Source organism: Garra rufa, chromosome 1 (assembly GCF_049309525.1).
Source record: "Garra rufa chromosome 1, GarRuf1.0, whole genome shotgun sequence".
NCBI lineage: Eukaryota > Metazoa > Chordata > Actinopteri > Cypriniformes > Cyprinidae > Garra > Garra rufa.
In genome coordinates this window covers 30,448,267-30,468,861 of record NC_133361.1, presented here as the reverse complement: position 1 = coordinate 30,468,861, position 20,595 = coordinate 30,448,267, and the positions used below count along the sequence as shown (strand labels likewise).

The 20,595-nt window shown below is 37.6% G+C and overlaps 1 protein-coding gene across 1 annotated transcript in view; it reads left to right on the top strand.

The window, feature by feature from the left end:
• Positions 1–5,334: 5,334 nt before the first annotated feature.
• The window catches only part of ints1 (integrator complex subunit 1), a 52,813-nt gene continuing 37,552 nt past the window's right edge, over positions 5,335–20,595 (top strand). The window contains exons 1-21 of the mRNA XM_073838744.1: positions 5,335–5,389; positions 5,833–5,923; positions 6,016–6,303; positions 8,559–8,755; positions 8,865–9,002; positions 9,080–9,239; positions 9,323–9,428; positions 10,252–10,438; positions 10,524–10,669; positions 10,792–10,933; positions 11,133–11,309; positions 11,395–11,503; positions 11,589–11,709; positions 14,654–14,731; positions 14,826–14,983; positions 15,513–15,609; positions 15,841–15,932; positions 16,018–16,078; positions 16,149–16,346; positions 16,454–16,583; positions 16,662–16,841. Coding sequence (XP_073694845.1) covers positions 5,869–5,923; positions 6,016–6,303; positions 8,559–8,755; positions 8,865–9,002; positions 9,080–9,239; positions 9,323–9,428; positions 10,252–10,438; positions 10,524–10,669; positions 10,792–10,933; positions 11,133–11,309; positions 11,395–11,503; positions 11,589–11,709; positions 14,654–14,731; positions 14,826–14,983; positions 15,513–15,609; positions 15,841–15,932; positions 16,018–16,078; positions 16,149–16,346; positions 16,454–16,583; positions 16,662–16,841 — 2,820 coding nt within the window. The 5' untranslated portion in view covers positions 5,335–5,389; positions 5,833–5,868. The remainder of the gene's footprint in view (positions 5,390–5,832; positions 5,924–6,015; positions 6,304–8,558; positions 8,756–8,864; positions 9,003–9,079; positions 9,240–9,322; positions 9,429–10,251; positions 10,439–10,523; positions 10,670–10,791; positions 10,934–11,132; positions 11,310–11,394; positions 11,504–11,588; positions 11,710–14,653; positions 14,732–14,825; positions 14,984–15,512; positions 15,610–15,840; positions 15,933–16,017; positions 16,079–16,148; positions 16,347–16,453; positions 16,584–16,661; positions 16,842–20,595) is intronic.

Here is a 20,595-nt window from a genome sequence, read left to right as displayed (position 1 = left end):
AATACTTTGGGAAGGTTTGTTGTATTTGTCGCTAAAAGTGAGCGTTTGGGGCTCACACTGTGTGTGCAACAAGCGAAAAGTCATTTCAGCACTTTGTGAACGATTTTGAGGTAGACTTTGGGAAAAGGTCGAATTTGTTTGTCAGTGTCCTAAAATATATCTGTGGTATGACATGACTGTTATGAGAACTCATACACCCATTTACATCTTTTTTTTTTTGGTGTTTCTGTAACGTCAGTGTTTATCAAAAAAATTCGGTATTGCACGTCAGTGAAGGGAATCCAAAGCGCCCTCTGTCTGTCATCATAGACTCTGCTTTACAGTTGTTGAAAATAAGCATACGAAGCAATTGCAAACACCTTCTGTGCTTACACCTCAGTTTTTGAAGAAATAAAACAATGTACACCGCCAGTCAAAAGTTTTTGAACAGTAAGAATTTTAACGCATCTTAAGTCTTTTCTGCCCACCAAGCCTGCATTTATTTGACCCAAAGTAGAGCAAAAACAGTAACATTTTAAAATATATATTTATTTAAATTTAATATTTAAAATAACTGTTTTCTATTTGAATATATTTTAAAATGTAATTTACTCCTGTGATTTCAAAGCTGAATTTTTAGCATTATTGCTCGTCACATGATTCTTCAGAAATCATTCTAATATTCTGATTTGCTGCTCAAAAAAGACATTTATAATTATTATTATGATGAAAACAGCTGAGTAGATTTTTTTTCAGGTTTCTTTGATGAATAGAAAGCTCAGAAAAACAGCATTTATCTGAAATAGAAATCTTTTGTAACATTACAAATGCCTTTGTCATCATTTTTGATCACTTTAAAGCATCCTTGCAAAATAAAAGTATTCATTTCTGTGATTTATATCACAAAATAAACTGACTCCAAGCTTTTGAGTGGTGTAGTGTATAATGTTACAAAAGATTTTATTTCAGATCTTTGGATCTTTTGATTCATCAAACAATCTTTAAAAAATACTCAACTGTTTTACATATTGATAATAAAAATAAAATATGTTTTTTGAATGGCAAATCAGCATATTAAAATAATTTCTGAAGAATCATGTGACTGGAGTAATGATGCTAAAAATCACTGTTTATAGCAGGTTTAATTCTCCATATGGCTCAATCATTCTCTCACTTTCTCTAGCAGCGAGTGACTCAACACAAACACATTCACTCTCTGAGAAAGCATATGGGTTTGATATAAATGTTTGGGCTTCTGACGTCTTTAATCTTGCATGCCCAGAATACTGGGTGGCATTTAATAAATTCTATGATCTGTATCATCAGTATTGAGTTTTACCGTAAAACAGCTGAAAACATGCTTTTTGTTTGCATGAAATGTTCACATGAGTGTGTGCCAATGTGTATTTATTCTCACAACGTAATACTTCACAGCATTATCTTTAAGAAATCTTTCAAATAAAGTAACATTTTACAATAAGTAGTCATTTGTTAACATTAGTCAATGTGTTTATTACACTATTTGTTAATGTTGGTTAATAAAATATTGTTTATTGTTTGGTCATGTTAGTTCACAGTGCATTAACTAATGTTAACAAACGTAACTTGTGATTTTAATAATGCATTAGTGAAATTAACATTAATAAATGCTGTAAAAGTATTGTTCATTTTTAGTTAATGTTAACAACTAATGTTAACCAATAAACCTCATTGTAAAGTGTTACCAAATAATGTAAAATATCTTAAAAATGCAAGTCATTTAAAACAAATAATTAAAGTTTTCTGCCCATTATAAATACTCACGGACAGGTGAAGAATATCACTTTACGAAAACCCCCACACCTGATCTTTGGAGCATTATTATGGCAGCAAAGCATCTATACACACACCTCGAAAGACAAATGTAGCTCAAATAACATAAAAGAAGTGATGGACTGCCATTATGCTTCCCGTGGGATTCCTGTGGGACTTGTGGGAAACCACCATGTGGATTTAAAAAAAAAAAAAAGAAGAGAAATCTTTAAGTGGAAACACATCCTCAAGTTCTTAAGATCATGCCAGCTTAAGCCAAACATTAGACAGAGCTGTGTTAATCTTCCAAGACTAAAAATATGTTTAGAAGAACAGCAGTTTATCCTGGTCATTTCTTCAATTCTAAGTGCTTTAAATACTTTTCAAAAAATGCAAAAAAAGTAATTCTTTTTGCGGGTTTTAAATTTCCCCTGTGACACTGGATTTATATTTGGAATAGTGACTAGTGTGCCAATGACCTCATACAAATATGGTTAATATGAAAAACACTTTATATAACAAGTGGGCAGTTAGATGGGGCAAACGGCTAAGTAATAAGTCTTGTATATAGACTTATTTAGGGAATATTGTTTTAAAAGTCCATCACATCTGAAATACTCAGCAAATCTGCCTTGTAGTTTAGGGAAACACATGGGATATTTAGTTCCACTTGCAACATTTTAAAAGTGGCATGGATATTTCATATCTGGAAGGCTTTCAGATGTGGCCATTCATTGTTCCTGTCAGAGAAGTATGTTTTCAACAATACTTACAGCAACTGTAACCAGGCACACATGTGTATTTTCTCCGTAGAGGTCCGATTACAAGCACATGTTGTTTTTGCTGAGTACCTTACAGTGTGTGTTCTCTGTGGTGTTCCTTTCTGGGTGAAAGTTCTGTTTTCTTTTGTCTGGCAGGCACAGTAATGTCTGTTTCCATGTCTGACATCATTTTCAAAGTGAAGACTCTTGGAAACATTATTCCTCGCAGTCCCCAAATGCTTCATAGCAACAGTGCCACCCAGAGACACCTAATCACACTGAGTATAATGTAATTGATGATATTCGGTGCTTGTTTACATGTTTTGAAAGTCAAGGATGAAAAATCTTATGGGTCAATATCCGCCTGAAATTAAACAAATAAATCAACAACATGGACATGGACATTACTCTCTAAGTAAGAGTCAAGATAAACTTCCTTGGTGTTATAACAAAAAGTACATGATCTATGCCATGCTACTGATGATTAGGGTTCTTCTCTCCCTCTCTCTCTCTCTCTCTCTCTCTCACACACACACACACACACACACATATATATACAGATATATATATATATACAGTCAAGCCCGAAAGTATTTATACCCCTTGCAAATTCTGACTTAAAGTTACTTTTATTCAGCCAGCAAGTTTTTTTTTTTGTTTTTTTTTTTTTTTTGACCGAAATGACACAGGGTTGTACCAAAAGATAATAAGACAATGTACAAGTGGCATCACTGCGGGAAAAAAATATTTCTCAGCTTTTATTTACATTTGAACAAAAGGTGGCATGTCCAAAATGACTTATATCCTTTGCAAACTGTCACAGTCTATGGGAAAATCCAAAGTTCTATACCATTCCAAATAGTCCTAGCTGTTCTAAAGCATCCTAATTACCCTGATTCATTGGGAACAGGTGTTTTAATCAGCTCAACAGGTGAAAACAGAAGCTCTCTGCTGTTGGTTTGTGGACAGTCATGGCTAAGACAAAGGAGCTCACTGAGGACCTGCGGCTGCGCATTGTGGCTGCTCACAAGTCAGGAAAGGGCTATAAGACCATATCTAAATGTTTTGAAGTTCCAGTGGCTACAGTGCAAAGTATTATTAAAAAATACAAGACGTTCCGCACTGTGAAAAATCTCAGAGGACGTGGTCGGAAGCCAAAAGTGAGACCTGTGCTGGCCAGGAGGATAGTGAGAGAGGTAAAAAAGAATCCAAGGATCACCACCAAGACCATCCTGATGAATCTGGGCTCTGCTGGTGGAAACATCTCAAGGCAGACAGTCCAACGGACACTGCACACCGCTGGGTTCCACGGACACAGACCAAGGAGGACACCACTTCTCCAGATTCTACACAAAAGCCCGCTTGGCCTTTGCAAATGCTCATCTGGACAAAGAAGAAGACTTCTGGTCTTCTGTTTTATGGTCAGATGAAACAAATATTGAATTGTTTGGCCACAATGATGTAGCTTTCATTTGGCGTAAAAAAGGAAGAAGCCTTCAACCCTAAGAACACCATCCCCACTGTCAAACATGGTGGTAGGAACCTAATGTTTTGGGGGTGTTTTTCAGTCGGTGGACCAGGGAAACTAATCACAGTAAATGGCACCATGAAAAAGGAGCAATACATCAAAATTCTCAACAACAACATCAAGCAGTCTGCAGAGAAACTTGGCCTTGGGCACCAGTGGACATTTCAGCACGACAACGACCCAAAACACGCAGCAAAAGTGTTGAAGAAATGTTTAGCAGACAAAAACATTAACGTTTTGCAGTGGCCCAGTCAGAGTCCTGACTTAAATCCAATTGAGAATCTGTGGAGGGAGCTAAAGATCAGGGTGATGGCAAGGAGACCCTCCAACCTGAAAGAGTTTTGGCTGTGACTGTTATGTTAGTGCCAATTCTACAAAGATGTCACTACCATAACTTCACTAAATGTTTCGGTAGTGACAATTTTAGATACTTTTGAACCTAGCTCAAAGATGCTAATCAGCACAACAGTTGTACACATATAAAAACTAAATGTTATGGAATAATAACTCCCAAAAAGTCTATTTAATTATAGGAAAATGGTGTTCGTTAAAGTTACACACAGGTTTTTCATATTTTCAAACACATTTACCTCAAAATGATCTTTAACATTAGAAGTGGTTTAAAAAAGTTAATCAAAGTTGTCCTAAGACAAGAACAGGTATTGTTTGGGTTTTAGGACCCCTTTGATGAAAGGTTTTGATCCACTTTAAATGTTGACTACTGTACTCACCATGTTGCTGAGAGAGTTTCCTGATCTTAAATGTAGGGGTGTAGTTAAAATCAATCTCAGCCAATTGACTAAAACATGCACTGTTTCGGTAGTGACATAAAAATACATCAAGTAATTATTTACAATGAAAATATAAAATAAATATTCTTTTATAACTTTACTTCTTTTAATAACAATCTACAACAATGGAATAAATTAAAAAATAATCTAAATATAATTTTTATAAGTTAAAATGTAGGTGTTAGTGTTCAGGACAGCCAGCTCCCAATTGCAAGTACCCACTAAAGGATGATTTAATATATAGCCTATTAAGCACTGATAAAAAAAAAGGCTATTATTGTGGGTTTCAACAGATAATAAACATGTAACATTTGAATACTTAAATGCTTTATAAATGTGTTTTTTGGTTGTGGGACAGCAGTTTGCACCAAATCTGTAGAATGGCCCATATACAGTAAGTTTTTCTGGTATCTTAACTCTACATTTTCTTCTTCCAGTGTTGTAGATGGCGCTGTTGCACTTTCAGGAAACTCTCACACCGTAGCAGAAGTAGAAACAGTACACGGCAAATCATGTAGCAGCGCCTTTGATAAACTGAGGTACTTTATATATATTTTCTTCATACTATACACTTACTATGTCAGTATATTAAATATATTTTACCTTCAGCACTACATGGTGATTTTAAAAAAGTATACTTCGGCAAATGTTTGATGTTTTTTTGCTAATACATTACCTGCCAAAATGTTTAGAGTCTTACATAACGTTACCAGGCTAACGTTACAGCTTGTATAGAAGATATTGAAATAATGGCTAGTAAAGGTGATAAAAGACAATAAATATCGTTTTACTAACGCTACACAGAATGCTGAATTAATTAGTCCGCCCTTTGTGTTACAATATCAAAGCTATTAGCTCCAAATAGGCCTTATCAACAAACGATGCAGCTTGTATAGTTTACCTAAATGCAGTTTTTGTATGCTTATAATTTCCCTTCTCAAAAAGAGAAATTCAAAGCTTGTGGTGTTTATGTGTCATACAGTTACAGTAAGTTTGAACTTGTGGAAACTGTATCAAAATGAATCGACCAAAGCCAACAAGCATTAGGCGACCTAGTAACACCAAACCATCAGGTAAGATTTTAGCTGTGGTTATAGTAAAGAAATAGATTTTTAACCTTGTATACTTCTCAAACACATTAATATCAACCTATGATGTTCCTCAGGTCACCCACCTCCAGGAGATTTCATTGCTCTTGGAGCGAAGAGTCAGAGCAGTGAGCCCAAAGCAAACCCAGCTCTCTTGAAACCAGCATCCACCGGTTTGCCCCCAGACCGCAAAAGAGAGGCAGCGTCATCTCTTCCCTCTTCCTCCAGCCTGTCCAGTCTTTCCAAACGGCCCAAGCACTCTACTACACCACCCAGCGCTCTCTCACGCCTTGCTGAGGTTGCTGCTGTCGACAAACGATCAATATCCCCCTCCATCAAAGAGCCATCTGTAGTTCCTATAGAAGGTGAGATTAACTTGTACTTGTATAGTTTGCACTTGTATCATGAGATGTGAGGCCATGCTGGCAATACTTGAATGTAAACAACAGCATGAATTGTGTGGTTAAATACATTGTTCTGCTAATTTATGCTGTTACAACCAAGAAAAAATCTCATGGAAGCTGCAAAATCATGTAGAGAAGGACTTAGTAAGCAGGAAAGGGCACAATAGTTTTATTGGAATGTTTTCTTGAACAATTCAATTCAATCAACTTTATTCAAGACACATCAAGGTCCATAGAGACAAGACAATACAAAAAAAAAATTACAATACAAAACATTTAAAAAGATGCAAGAGTCATCATTTTTAAAACACATACAAGCTTTGGGTCCAATGTTTCCGGAAGCAAGATGAGTACCTTGTGTCACTCTTCGAAACATCAGTTAAAGACACAACAATCATGTTCTTAGACTCTTAGACTATTTCACCTATGTTAAGCACATCACTCTTCACACAGTTCAAAATGTTTTCAGTGTCTCTCTCCACCATAGCTCTGCAATGTTATCAGGTTCAGAAATGCCATCAATACTAGAAGGCAGTGGCATCTTGCTGTTGTTTACTACTAGTCCTAGACTAAAATGTAAATCTGAGCTGTTTCAACTGAAAGAAACTTGCACTGACTGATCTTAAAATATATCAGTGCCTTTGTTTTGTCTCAAGATGCACAGCAGTAATGTTTTTTTCTAAGGCACGTTTATAAAAATTGCTTAAATGTCTTAATTGAACTATGGCCTAATTCTGGCTTAGGCTAAGCCCTGTCTATGAAACCGGGCCCAAATGTTTTTCCCGGTCTGAGCGATTAGTACAGCCTAAAACATGACAATAATTGACCATTTTCAGCAGCAATAATCGGCAAAATATGCAAGTTTTGTTCCGTTCAGTGGCATTGTTTACTTTCAGTCTCATCAATAATGACCAATTGATGACGTGTCATGAAAAGGCTGTACATTAGTCATTTATACCTATAGCAGTGAAATCCATACTTACTGATACCAACCTTGATACCACATCAAAAACCAATATAGAAATGAACAAACTTGTAAATATGAACAAATTAAAACAGTGGCATTTAGCAATCAAGTATTTTTCGGTTAAGCAGATATTGCTTTTTTCATTATTTCAGGGCATATTTATATTGAATGATGTAGGGCCTTAAATTAAGATTCTAAAAGAAAAGTTTATGAAGAACTAGAATCTAAAATCATATTGTGATATCTTAAATACTTTTTGAGTTATAGGCACGTGATCTTTTGAAAAATAATATTTATGACACTCAGAGGTTTGTTCAATGCAGTTTTCTTGATCGAAAGAAACAAGATACATCTCTAGTTTTAACATTATTTGTTCTTCAGACATTCCCCTTTAAAAGAAAAGAAGTATCATATTTTTACAAATTGACCCACTTTTGGTTTTTGACCGTGGAAAATGTGTACATTTTAATGATTTGCTCCTGGAACCATATTAAAATTCCAATATATCTGGAACCAAATCTCATAGGGCATTAAATTAAAGATGCCAAAAGGAACGTTTGTTAAGACCCAATATCTAAAAAAGGGCATTAAAGTTACAGGCATGCAAACTTAAAGTTGCAGGAGAAAAACTTGAAAAGTGCTGTTTCCTCTTTTTAATGGCCACCGTTGGCACATAATGCAACAGGGATTGCTAAAGTCAACTTATTTTACCAATATAACTACCAATCTCTTTGTAAAAATAAGATAATGATGCTGCCATCTTTTTGAAGTCGTTTTTACCCTCCTGTAAGTTGACTCTGAATCTAAGGAGAAAATAGCCATTTTGACCTCCCTCTACAAAATAGTGGATTACTCAGTAAATATTCATCCATGACATTTAATATTTTGGCTTTCATCACTATACGACACCGTTATGATTTGACATGGAATGACAACATGCAGTAGAACAAGTATTTATGAAAAAGCAGTATCAAGCATTCTCTTTTAAAAACAGTGCCTATTTTCTGAATGCATATTATAGATCTTATTGTTTTGACCTTATAATGTTAATTCAGAATGTCACAATTGGACCTTCTGGTGAAAACTCCAGCCTTTTCTCTAGTCACATATGCCGGACTTAATTTACAGCAGATATTTTAGTATTTAAGTGTTATTTGTTGACATCCTTAGTCCAATCCAGTGTGCAGATTTTCATAGACCTTGTTTTTACACAGAGTGTACATTCATAAATGTGATTCTTTGTTTTCAGTGTCTCCTGCTGTGCTTCTGGATGAGATTGAGGCAGCGGAGGCAGAGGGTAATGATGACCGCATTGAGGGTGTGCTCTGCGGGGCTGTCAAACAACTCAAGATGAACCGAGCCAAGCCTGACATGACGCTATACCTCAGCCTCATGTTTCTCGCCAAAATCAAGCCCAATGTCTTTGCCACAGAGGGTGTGATAGAGGTAAACAGAATCACCTGTGCTGTAATACTGGAAGTAAAGGAATAGTTCAGCCAAAAATGAAAATTCTGTCATCAACAAATTAAGATATTTTTGATTTGTCTTTGTTCAGGCTCTCTGCAGTTTGCTCCGCCGTGATGCCTCAATCAACTTTAAGGCTAAGGGGAACAACCTGGTGTCTGTGCTGGCCTGTAACCTGTTGATGGCTGCCTATGAGGAGGATGAAAACTGGCCTGAGATATTTGTCAAGGTAAGCGATTAAGCTGTCCAAATTTTTTCTCTCACATTAATCATGGTACTGATACACGGTCCTTGGGGTTTTTCCAGGTCTACATCGAGGACTCTCTTGGTGAGCGTATCTGGGTGGACAGCTCGCACTGTAAAACTTTTGTTGATAACATCCAGACTGCTTTCACAACCAAGATGCCACCCAAGAGCATGCTGCTCCAGACAGAAACGGGGCGATCAGGGGGAGACCTCAGTGCAGGTTGGTAGCCCAAAACTATTCTCAGTTATGGAAAGAAATGTTAGTAGAATAAAGAAGAATTGACATAAAATACTGTGTTTTAGGCAACAGCCCACATCCTTCCACTCCAGATGAGGATGAAGGTCAGACTGAGCTTTTAATCGCTGAAGAGAAACTTAGTCCAGAGGATGATGGACAGGTCATGCCTAGGTTGGTCCTCCATGGTCACATGACGATATGAACCGATAGGTCTCCCAGGCAAAAAGTGTAGTTTGTAAAATATATTTGAACTTCTTATTTGAACATAAAAGGTCTATAAAGTTGTGTTTTGGGCCATTATGCTTTGATACGGTATCTGTCGAATGAACTATCACCGAAAGCACAATATGGCATAATACCAACAAGCCTGTTTTCACAGCGTGTTTCAAAGCAAAGTGTGCACTTCATTCAGGCAATCAGCTCGTGATCCGGTGTTTTATGTGCCTCAGAACGGTTCAGTTCACAGTGAATGCAGTGAAATCCCTGCTGTCCCTACTTTAGCGTAAAGCAAAAATAGTATGCTTATGAAATATTCAGTTTTTGGTATCATTACATCCCTAGTAAACATTGTTACAAAAGGTTTAAGGAGCAAAATATTACATTACATTACAAAATATTGAGCAGCAGAACTGTTTTCAACATTGATAATAAAAAGAAATGTTTCTTGAGCAGCAAATCGGCATATTAGAATGAAGGATCAGTAATGGCTACTGAAAATTCAGCTTTGCCATTATGGAAAGACATTACATTTTTAAATATATAAAAATTTGCAACAGTTATTTTAAGTTACAATATTTTACAGTGTTACTGTTTTTACTGTACATTTGATTCAGTAACCTGTTAGTCTTTGCTGTGGAATCAAATTAGTGTTGAGAATTGTGTAATAATAATAATAATAATAATAATAATAGTTATGATACAACAGCATGCTCAGGTGTTTACCAAAATCATTCTAAAAACCTGTTACAAAACCTTTATCTTATTTGGGCTTCAGGTACGATGAGCTGGCTGAAAGTGTTGAGGAGTATGTCTTGGATGTTTTGAGGGACCAGTTGAACCGTCGCCAGCCCATGGATAACGTGTCCAGAAACCTTTTGCGCCTTCTCACTGCCACCTGTGGTTATAAAGAGGTCAGACTGATGGCTGTGCAGAGACTCGAGATGTGGTTACAGAATCCTAAGGTACAAAAACATGGACAAAAGATAGGAAGCGTTATTGAGAGTATGAAACCACATATCTAAAGGCTTTTTTTTGGTGATTTTCCAGCTTACTCGGCCAGCGCAGGATCTTCTGATGTCTTTGTGCATGAACTGTAATACACACGGCTCAGACGACATGGAGGTCATCTCGAACCTCATCAAGATCCGCCTCAAACCTAAAGTTCTCCTCAACCACTACATGCTGTGTGTTAGGTCAGCATTACACCTTCAGACCTAAACTCTCAGTTTATATAATTAATATAATTATTTATAAATCAGTACAATAATGCTTTTTTTGATTTTATGTATTTTTTCACGTTTCTCATGTTCTCCAGGGAGCTTTTGAATACTCATCGAGATAATCTGGGCACCATGGTGAAGTTTGTGATCTTTAATGAGCTATCAAATGCCAGAAATCCCAATAATATGCAAGTGCTCCATACAGTTCTGCAGCATAGCCCAGAGCAGGCACCCAAGGTAACTTTTCTGTGTTTGTTCACGTAATAACTGTTGCTTCTTAAGCAAAGTATCACTATTAACTTTTGCTAATATTTGTTTTTAAAGCCCCTAACCCAAAGTATCAAATTTTGACATGCATCACTTGTGGTATGGACATGAAGGAGGGACCCAAGAAGTTTAATAAGAACTTTTGCACCTTTTTTTGTTTTGTCTCTAGTTTCTGGCCATGGTGTTCCAGGACCTGCTGACTAATAAAGACGACTACTTGCGGGCTTCACGAGCCTTACTTAGGGAAATCATTAAACAGACCAAACACGAGATCAACTTCCAGTCATTCTGTTTAGGCCTCATGCAGGAGAGGAAAGAAGCCACCTATGTGGACATGGAGTTTAAAGTGAGGACTATATTATGTGTAGACAATTACAAAATATCTGTTTTGATGTGCAGTGTTGCTTATACATCTTTTTTTTCCATCTCAGGAGCGTTTTGTCATCCAAGTGACAGATCTCTTGACGGTGTCCATGATGTTGGGGATCACTGCTCAGGTCAAAGAGGCCGGCATTGCCTGGGACAAAGGAGAGAAGAAGAGTAAGATGTTCTATTCTCAGAGTACATCATATATGCAAAATTCAAAACTGTGTTTATACTAATGAGGATTCATATGTTTTTTCAGATCTGGAGGTACTGAGGTCCTTTCAGAACCAGATCGCTGCCATCCAGAGAGATGCTGTGTGGTGGCTGCACTCCGTTGTTCCCACCATCAGTAAAGTGGGACCTAAAGACTATGTGCACTGGTATGTATCAGGACCAGTGTTGTTATTGTGAAATAAAACTATTTAAATGTGTTTTTAGTAATTAAAATAAAGCTGAAATAAATTAATAAATATTTGATGAAAATTTTTAACTTTAAAAAAATTGCTAAAAATTACTAAAATAATATTGTACGACTAACTTAAAGGGGTCATATTTATTCAAATTTATATCACTTTAACCATGTCAAGTTTTTTTGGCACCAAAAATATATTTTCTTTAATAATTCCTTACCGTTTTATTTGCTTTTTAAAGGGAACCCCCGGTATTAGGACTTAATGTCTTAATGTAACATAAATTATGTCTTTTACTGAAATATCTAGTAGAAAGATTTACGTTATTTAAAAAAAAATACACATTTGTTTTATGCATATTTTGGACTATGGGTGGTGTTATTTCAATGACGTGAAATGGTTGCACTCTGTGAGGTACTGGTGCTACCTAGTGCTGGGCGATATGGAAAAATCATGTATCACGATATGGATTATTTTATATCACGATATACCAAAATAAAGTACGTTTTCAGTTATTCTCTGAAAAGTTTGACAAAAATATCATTGCATAATTTTTTTGCAACTTTATTTTTATTCGTTATTTGAAGTGACATTTAACTGAACTGTCACAAATGAGAAAAATACATTGGTGGAGGTAGAGCTACAGTAGCCTTCACATTTTTTTATCCACATCATAGTTAAATAGTATTATCAAAATAAACTTTTTTTTTATTAAAATGCACAGCCATTTCAAGTTTCTGAGCAGAAAAGCACTCAATTATAAAAAAAAAAAAACATTTTTCAACCTTGTAGTGCAAAGTTTGCAAACCAAAATGAAGTATCACGCCTGTTTCACACATACTCCGTCTGCAGTCCGTGTACGTTACGTATGCGGTGCAGAGGCAGCACGGACTCGTTTTGCTTTCACACAGAACGCGTTTGCAGTCCGTTCCTGATCCGCGGGTGTTTACCACAAACACACCATTTATCCGTTATTTTAATTTCAAATACAAACGTGCTTTTTCAGCATTGGGATACTCTTCTATCACAGTACACTAATACAATACTACTAGACATATTCACGTTTAAACTCAACGTATTATAAACAACGTAGGCTATTATTCAATGCACTTGACTTCTAGATTTGTATATTAAGTTGCTCAAGCAAGTTGCAACACATTTAAACACAGCATAGCTTCCTTTTTATATTGAAATTGGGCTATCACAAATATTTTAAATTAAAATTTACCACAGACAAGCAGTCAGCTCTCTGTGCCTTTCTTTCGTATTAAATCTTTATTAAAAAACATATTTTAAAGAACTTTTCTACCTGGACAAGTGCATCTATTATGTTGCCTTGTTTATTTAAAACTGCACTATTTTAAACCTAGCCAAAAAGCCACGTGTTGACTGTGAAACACAGTAGACTGCATTTATATGCATTTATGGTACATTTCCGTGTCAATCCATGTTCATTTTTACAGCGAACAATGCGCTGTCACTTTAATTCAGCGCATGCAGCGCAGCAAAAACAGACTCTGTGCCGAAAGGATCGCTCCACTGCTGCAAACGCACCGCATCTGGAACGCACTACCGGACAGCAACCGCGTGCAGTGTGAACGATCTGATCCGTTAACATGGGTGCCGAAAAAAATACACAACGCATACACACTGCAGACGAAGTATGTGTGAAACAGGCGTCAGCGTCGGGCGCGGAAACAGTCTTTTGGCAGAGTTTGCACATGACTGTCTTCTGCTCCATGTCGGAGCTCTTGACGCCAAAATGCAACAAAATCACTGACGTACCCCCACGTGTCGGTAAAAGTACTTCTTGTCTGCTGCCTGCGTAGCAGTTTCAGTTTGTTGTTGCGACTCCGGGCATTCATCTTCAACCTCTTGCGTCTCCATCTAGCGTCACGTCGCACAAGACGGAGTTTCTTTGTGAAAAATTTCGTTTTTATTCTTGATTATCACTTATAGGGTAGAGTATGCATTGCACAGCAACAAGACACTATCATACATTTGTCATAGCCTATTTAATGCAATATTTTCTTTAGTAATTGATAAAATTAGGTTAGAGACGATAGAAACGATAGAAGAGAAATAGGATGATAGACACTTTTCTATCGTCCCCACGATATATATCGTCATATCGCCCAGCACTAGTGCTACCTGTTGCTAATTTTACCGCAAAACAACTCAGGAAAATAAAATACTGATACCATGCCACATTGTGTGGCTTTTCGTTGTAATTTTCAATCAAAGGGCAACAAGAGAAGTGATGTAAGTCTTCGCTGCTTTCCTAGCGATAAGATGAGGAGAAAAGATTGGGAAGATGCCTGTGGACAAATAGAACTTCTTAAAGACCCACGTCTTTGTTCTCTCCACTTTGGCCCTGATGCCTTTGTGGCTTTTAGTAGACCACAGCTACTGAAAGAGCTTACAAATGGCAGAGACAAGAAACACTAGATGCCATTTTGGCAGGATGTAAACACGCCAACACTTGTCATGATGCTGCAGCCACTGAAGGAGTTTCTCAGCATGAATTTCACTTGATATCTGGGGGCGTTTAGAATTCTTATGGAGAAAAAAAACCCAATGATATTGCATTTGGCTTATGCCTACTCTTATATCCACCTTTCAGTAGCTGTGGTCATCATATTAGTATTTTATTTTCCAAGTTGTGTTGTGGAAAAAATAGCGAGTATCAATTGCAACCATTTTGCGTCATTGAAATAACAGTTTAAAACATGTATAAAACAATATGGATTTTTTTAAAATGTAAATCTTTCAACTACATATTTCACTAAGAGACACCATTTACAGTATGCTAAGTCTGTACCTGTTGTCACTCTTAACTGCTTGCAAGATTATGCAAATGCATTTACATACAGCAGATTGTTATTTTACTGATTGTTTCATTGTGTTTCAACAGTCTACACAAAGTGCTTTTCACAGAGCAGCCTGAGACGTATTACAAATGGGACAACTGGCCGCCTGAGAGTGACAGAAAGTGAGTTATCAATCTCTGCTTAAACATCTTACAGAAAGAGTGCTTGTTAGTACATTAATTTAATCGAAGCTAATGCATCTCTCCCATTTGTTAGTTTCTTTCTCCGGCTGTGCTCTGAGGTTCCTCTGCTGGAGGACACGCTGATGCGCATCTTGGTGATTGGCCTCTCTCGTGATCTACCTCTGGGCCCAGCTGACGCCATGGAGCTGGCTGATCACCTGGTAAAGAGAGCTGCAGGAGTTCAGTCTGATGGTAAGACATGGTTTATACAGGACATACATATTTTAAAGGGATAGTTCAGCCAGGATAGTATCGTTCCAAACCCGTAAGACCTTTTGTCTTCAGAACACAAATTAAGATATTTTTGATTAAAAATTTGAGAGCTTCTGAACACAAGAGATAAAATTGTTGAAGAAAAGTAGTTATTTTTGTTTTCTTTACACACTAAAAGTTTTATCATAGCTTGGTAATGTTACAGTTGAACCACTAATGTCACATGGACTGTTTTATCCATGTCCTTACTACCTTTCTGGGCCTTGAATGTGGTAGTTGCTATGGATGTAGGGTCAGAAAGCTCTCAGATTTCATCAAAATTACCTTAATTTGCATTCTGAAAATGAACGAAGGTCTTACAGATTTGAAACGACATGAGGGTGAGTAATTAATGACAGAATTTTCGTTTTTGAGTGAACAAACCCTTTAATAATTAAAAATTACTGTTTTAGAAGTGTTAAAATCTTGTTATATGGTGATGTTTGTCTTCTCACATCATCAATTATAGACTTGGAAGTGTTACGAGTCGAGAGGATTCAACTCATTGATGCTGTGCTGAACCTTTGCACTTACCATCACCCAGAGAACATCCAGCTGCCTGCAGGGTATGGCCTTTACCTTCCTCAGAGTTTATGCCCTGCTGTTTTTCACTTCTGTCTTATTATGTGGTGATTCATCAGCTTTATATTGCCAAATAATTACTGGGTGTCATGGACTATTCACATTGAAAGTTTAAGCTACATTGTGGTCTGTCCACTCCTGGCATCCGGTACTCTATTTGTGGGCTGTTTATTTCTCAAGAGAGGTGAAATGATTTATTAAATGTTCCGTCCTAGCTATCAACCTCCAAATCTGGCCATATCAACTCTTTACTGGAAAGCCTGGCTGCTGCTGCTTGTGGTGGCTGCGTTCAACCCACAGAAAATCGGTGAGACCAGATATGATGCAATACTTGCGTTTCATAATAACATCTTATTAGAATGCCATTATATCGCTGTTACTGATGGTTTCAGGTTTGGCAGCTTGGGACGGTTACCCCACTCTGAAAATGCTCATGGAGATGGTTATGACTAAGTAAGTGTTCTTATCCATCTGGTTTTATGGATATTTCAGCACCTGACATTTTCTTTTGCTCTTTTCTCAGTAACTACTCCTACCCTCCATGCACTGTGGCTGATGAGGAGACCAAAACTGAAATGATCAACCGAGAGCTGCAGATTTCTCAGAAAGAGAGGCAGGAGATCCTGGCCTTTGAGAGCCACCTGGCAGCCGCCTCAACCAAACAGACCATAACTGAGAACAACAGCCTCCTGCTGTCTCAGCTTACCAGCCTAGACCCAAAGTATGACTTATTGTTTGTCACTGTAGTGATAATCCAGCATTTATGTTTATACAAAGTGACTTGCAATAGAGAAAAACCAATAACACAGTCTTTTATTCTATGCTCAGGGGACCTCCTCGTAGGCCACCACCTCATGTCCTGGATCAAGTTAAGAGTCTGAACCAATCTTTGCGTCTGGGCCATCTGCTCTGCCGCAGCCGCAACCCTGACTTCCTGCTCAACATTATCCAGAGACAAGTAAACACTCTCATATTCTTGCAGAGCTGTTCTTTATAAAGAGGAACTTTCTAAAAGTCTAATTTTTTCCCCACCCAGGCCTCCTCTCAGTCCATGCCGTGGCTGGCTGATCTCGTCCAGTCCAGTGAAGGTTCCTTGGATGTGCTGCCCGTTCAGTGCCTGTGTGAATTTCTCCTCCATGATGCTGCTGATGACACCTCCTCTGTTGATGATGAGGAGGAAGGAGAGAGCAAAGAGCAGCGAGTGAAGAAAAGACAGGTAAAGCTCAACCTTGATGACACACTGCTGTTGTCTTTTTAATTTTGTAATGTTGGGATGTGTTCACACTAGGGGTGGGCGGTACACCGGTGTCAAAGTCAGCACCGGTGTGACATTGCGCCACAACATGGATTTTCTGATACCGTCAATACCGTAATAAATCAATTATGTGCTTCGAACGGCTGCATTTACATCAATAATAGCTAATTCTAAATAATAAGGCATTAAATTTTCTTCAAACGTTCAGTTGTGGTCTGAATACCTGTCCTTATACTAAATATCTGGTTGTAAATAAAAAAGTAAAACATATTCGTATCAGCTTTGCAGGTGGTAGGTAAAAGGGGAGTGGCCATTAAACGACTGGTGAAACATCGTGAAGAAAGGTCGGGCCTGTAGCCTATACCAGGGGCGGAGTGGCAGTCGGGACGAACGGGACTTTTCCCGGTCAGCGGGCCGAAGGATTTACACAGCGGATCACAAATTGAGCGGGCGCGAGGCGAACTAATATTGTATATAATTTTCGCACTTTCAATATGCAGGGTATAGAAATCGCTTTTAAATGAGTGCTCACGCTGTTTACTTTTACTTTCGATTTTGCGATAACGCACACTCTGTGTAAAGGGAGCAGCACATCTTATAACGTTAATAGATATTTGTCAGTGAGTACAAGGTTGCAGCAAATCCTCCAGTCTATTTTTGTCATCTCTCTTTACTTTCGACCCGTGATCTTTCAAATCTAAAGGTCATTGTACACTGAGTCCGATTTTCGTATGCGTTTTTTTTTTGTTGTTTTCTCATATTCGCCATCCTTCTCACAAAGCTTATTATGGATGCGAAAATGCAGAAAATCAAACACGATCCGAATTTTTTATGACGGTCGAAAGTTTCAGAGGCAGTGTGTAAACTCGATTAACATAACCTGTATTTTTTTTAACGTGCAAAAATCTCGGACGAAAATTTCGTACTCATGTGTGCAATGACTTTATTAACTCCAGCAGCTCGTGTTGGATGCAGGGTTGCCAAGTCCGTGTTTTTGCCCCACAGAATTGGTCTACTTTTAAACTGTTGCTATGGGTTGATTTCCCCCAGTTATTTAAAGGTTTTAAATATTGCAGAAATTAAATTTCAATAAAAAAAATTTTGTTTTGTTGTACACTAAGTAAGATCTTTAGGTTTTTTGCAAAATAAATATGTTGAGAATGCATAATACTCTCCCATGTCTCTTTTTGATAAGGATACCTACCATTTACTTATTATATTATAAAAATATTAACTTTATTCACATACTAAAGGGACAGGACAGGCTACTTCTCCCAAAATGTACCAAAAAAAGTAATACCGTGATATTATACCGTCACCGTTCAAAAGATGAAAAATACCATGATATTAATTTTAGGTCATACCACCCACCCCTAGTTCACACTTGTCATGTTTGGTTCGAAAATGAACTCTGGTGCGATTGGTCTGTTAGTGCGGTTTATTTGAGTAAGTGTGAATGCTGCCACCCGAACCCTGGCGCGCAAAACAAGCAGACTGAGACTGCTAAAAAGATGGGTCTCGGTCCGCTTCCAAACAAACTCTGGTGCGTTTCGAATAAAATATGAACTCAACACGGACCAAAAGCTTTGAAAACTAACCAAAAATGGGAAGTAATGACAAGATGGGACGTTATGCGACATGATTTCACGAAGGGAACCTGCGGTGTATCCTAAACAAAATAGCAGAGGGCAACAAGGAGATAAAGTGCCTTTTATGAGCTCTTTGTGAGTTCACAGGTTGTGAAAATAAAATCATATCCACGCAACAATGAGCGTACTTAGTCCAGCAGACGCCATTAGGTGTGTTTGAGTTAAGTGGCTATGAGCAGACCAATCAGTGAATGGGTAATTTGATGTCATACACCCGCAACGCCGCTTTAAGTCAAACGCACCTTTTCCTTTTGTTTGGAGTAGAGCCCTGCATTTGAGCCCGAGCCCGTCGGGGCCCGACTTTTTTTTGCCCCTAGGGCCGGGCTTCGGGCCAATTTTCACGTCATAACTTGCACGCATATCGGGCTTCGGGCCTGCTTTAGAAAAAAAAAAAAAAAAAAAAAAAAAAGTTTAATGAGATTTAATGCGTGCGTCCCCGGAAGCGCCAGTGATGCCTAACTCGCGCATAGCAGAGTATGAGCGGAGCGCGGAGTGGAGCGGTGTGATTTTGAATGGAGGAAAGAGCGGATTTTTTAAAAAGTTTTCACTCTCTTCAAGAGCGCCCCACCACCGCTCCATCATGAGTACAATTCATGCCAATGGTCCATAATATAACTGCACATTAAGCAGGAAATCATATGTTAAACATGTTCAGCTTGATAGAGATGGATCACTCAAATCAGAAATAGTGTGATCTGTAGGTAAAATAACTGACGAAAACGTATTATTTTCATTACAAACTTTGCACTGGATAAAGCAGCATACTCTTTTAATGCTGACAATTATCAGCTGTGGTCGCTGGTCGGAACAAATATTGCACACTATGAACAGGACTGTTACATTTCACACATACTTATTTTTTTATTTTTTATTTATTTTTTTTTTTTTTGACGCGGAGCGGTGTTTCTGATATCAGTGAGCGAGGAGTGGAGCTGGAGCAGAGCGATTATTAAATGCAAGGAGCGCGGGGGGAAATTGTTGCCGCTCCACTCCGCTTACATACTCTGCGCAGCACAGAGATTTTCAGCCACGTGGTAAAGTTGTGTTTTTGAAGTTTTCTATATTATTATTTATTCTTTATATATTTGTTCATTATTCGTTTACTTTACCACTGCGACTTTGTATGTTCCGGTTTTGCGCAGCAGAGCTGCCTGCCCAGTTTGAAATGCCTTTGTTCTGAGATGGTGATAATAAACTTTAAATCTAACATTGCGATATATTGATGTTTGTTTTATATCTGTGGATTGCATTGTAGACTAGTCAAGTGTTGATTTGATATATAGGTTAAATTGAGTAAACTCACTGTGGACCACATACCGCTTGGATATCGATGTCACTTAAAAAACTAAAACTTACATTTAAAAAACAAACAAACAAACAAACAAACAAACAAACAAACAAACAAAAAACTCCAAACATTTCTCTAAATTGTTCTGATAAAAAAAACAAAACGAAAAAACATAAACTTTCTATTAAATACGAATCTGGTCTATTTTAATGGCTGTAACAGTATAAGCTGTTTGGCGGAAAAAAAGACGGGCTTCGGGTCGGACTCGGGCCAAAATTTTTGATAAGCTGTCGGACACGGGCCGGGCTACAGCCTGTGCGTTTCGGGCCAGGGCCGGGCTAGGGCTTAGATTTAAGGCCCGTGCAGGGCTCTAGTTTGGAGTGTTTGGTGAGTTCCGTCACAAATTACTATGACTTCAGGTTTGGTATCTTTAGGTTCGCTGTCAAAAATGCCAGTGTGAACGCGAAGTGGACCAGGACCAAATGTATCATTTTCCTTTTTGGTGCAGACCAATTAAACCAAAACTGAACTACAAGAGTAAACACACCCTAAGTGAAAGAATCTTTGTTTGAGTTTAGTTTATTTATACATAACCTTTTTTACAATCATTACTGTAGTAATTTACACATTGGTTTGTTAGGGTGGTTCAAAATGCGATATATACAAATTAATAAATAAATATGATATTTATATTTTTTATTTTATTTATTTTAAATGTATACATGCATGTGTTTGTATTTATATATATATATATATATATATATATATATATATATAT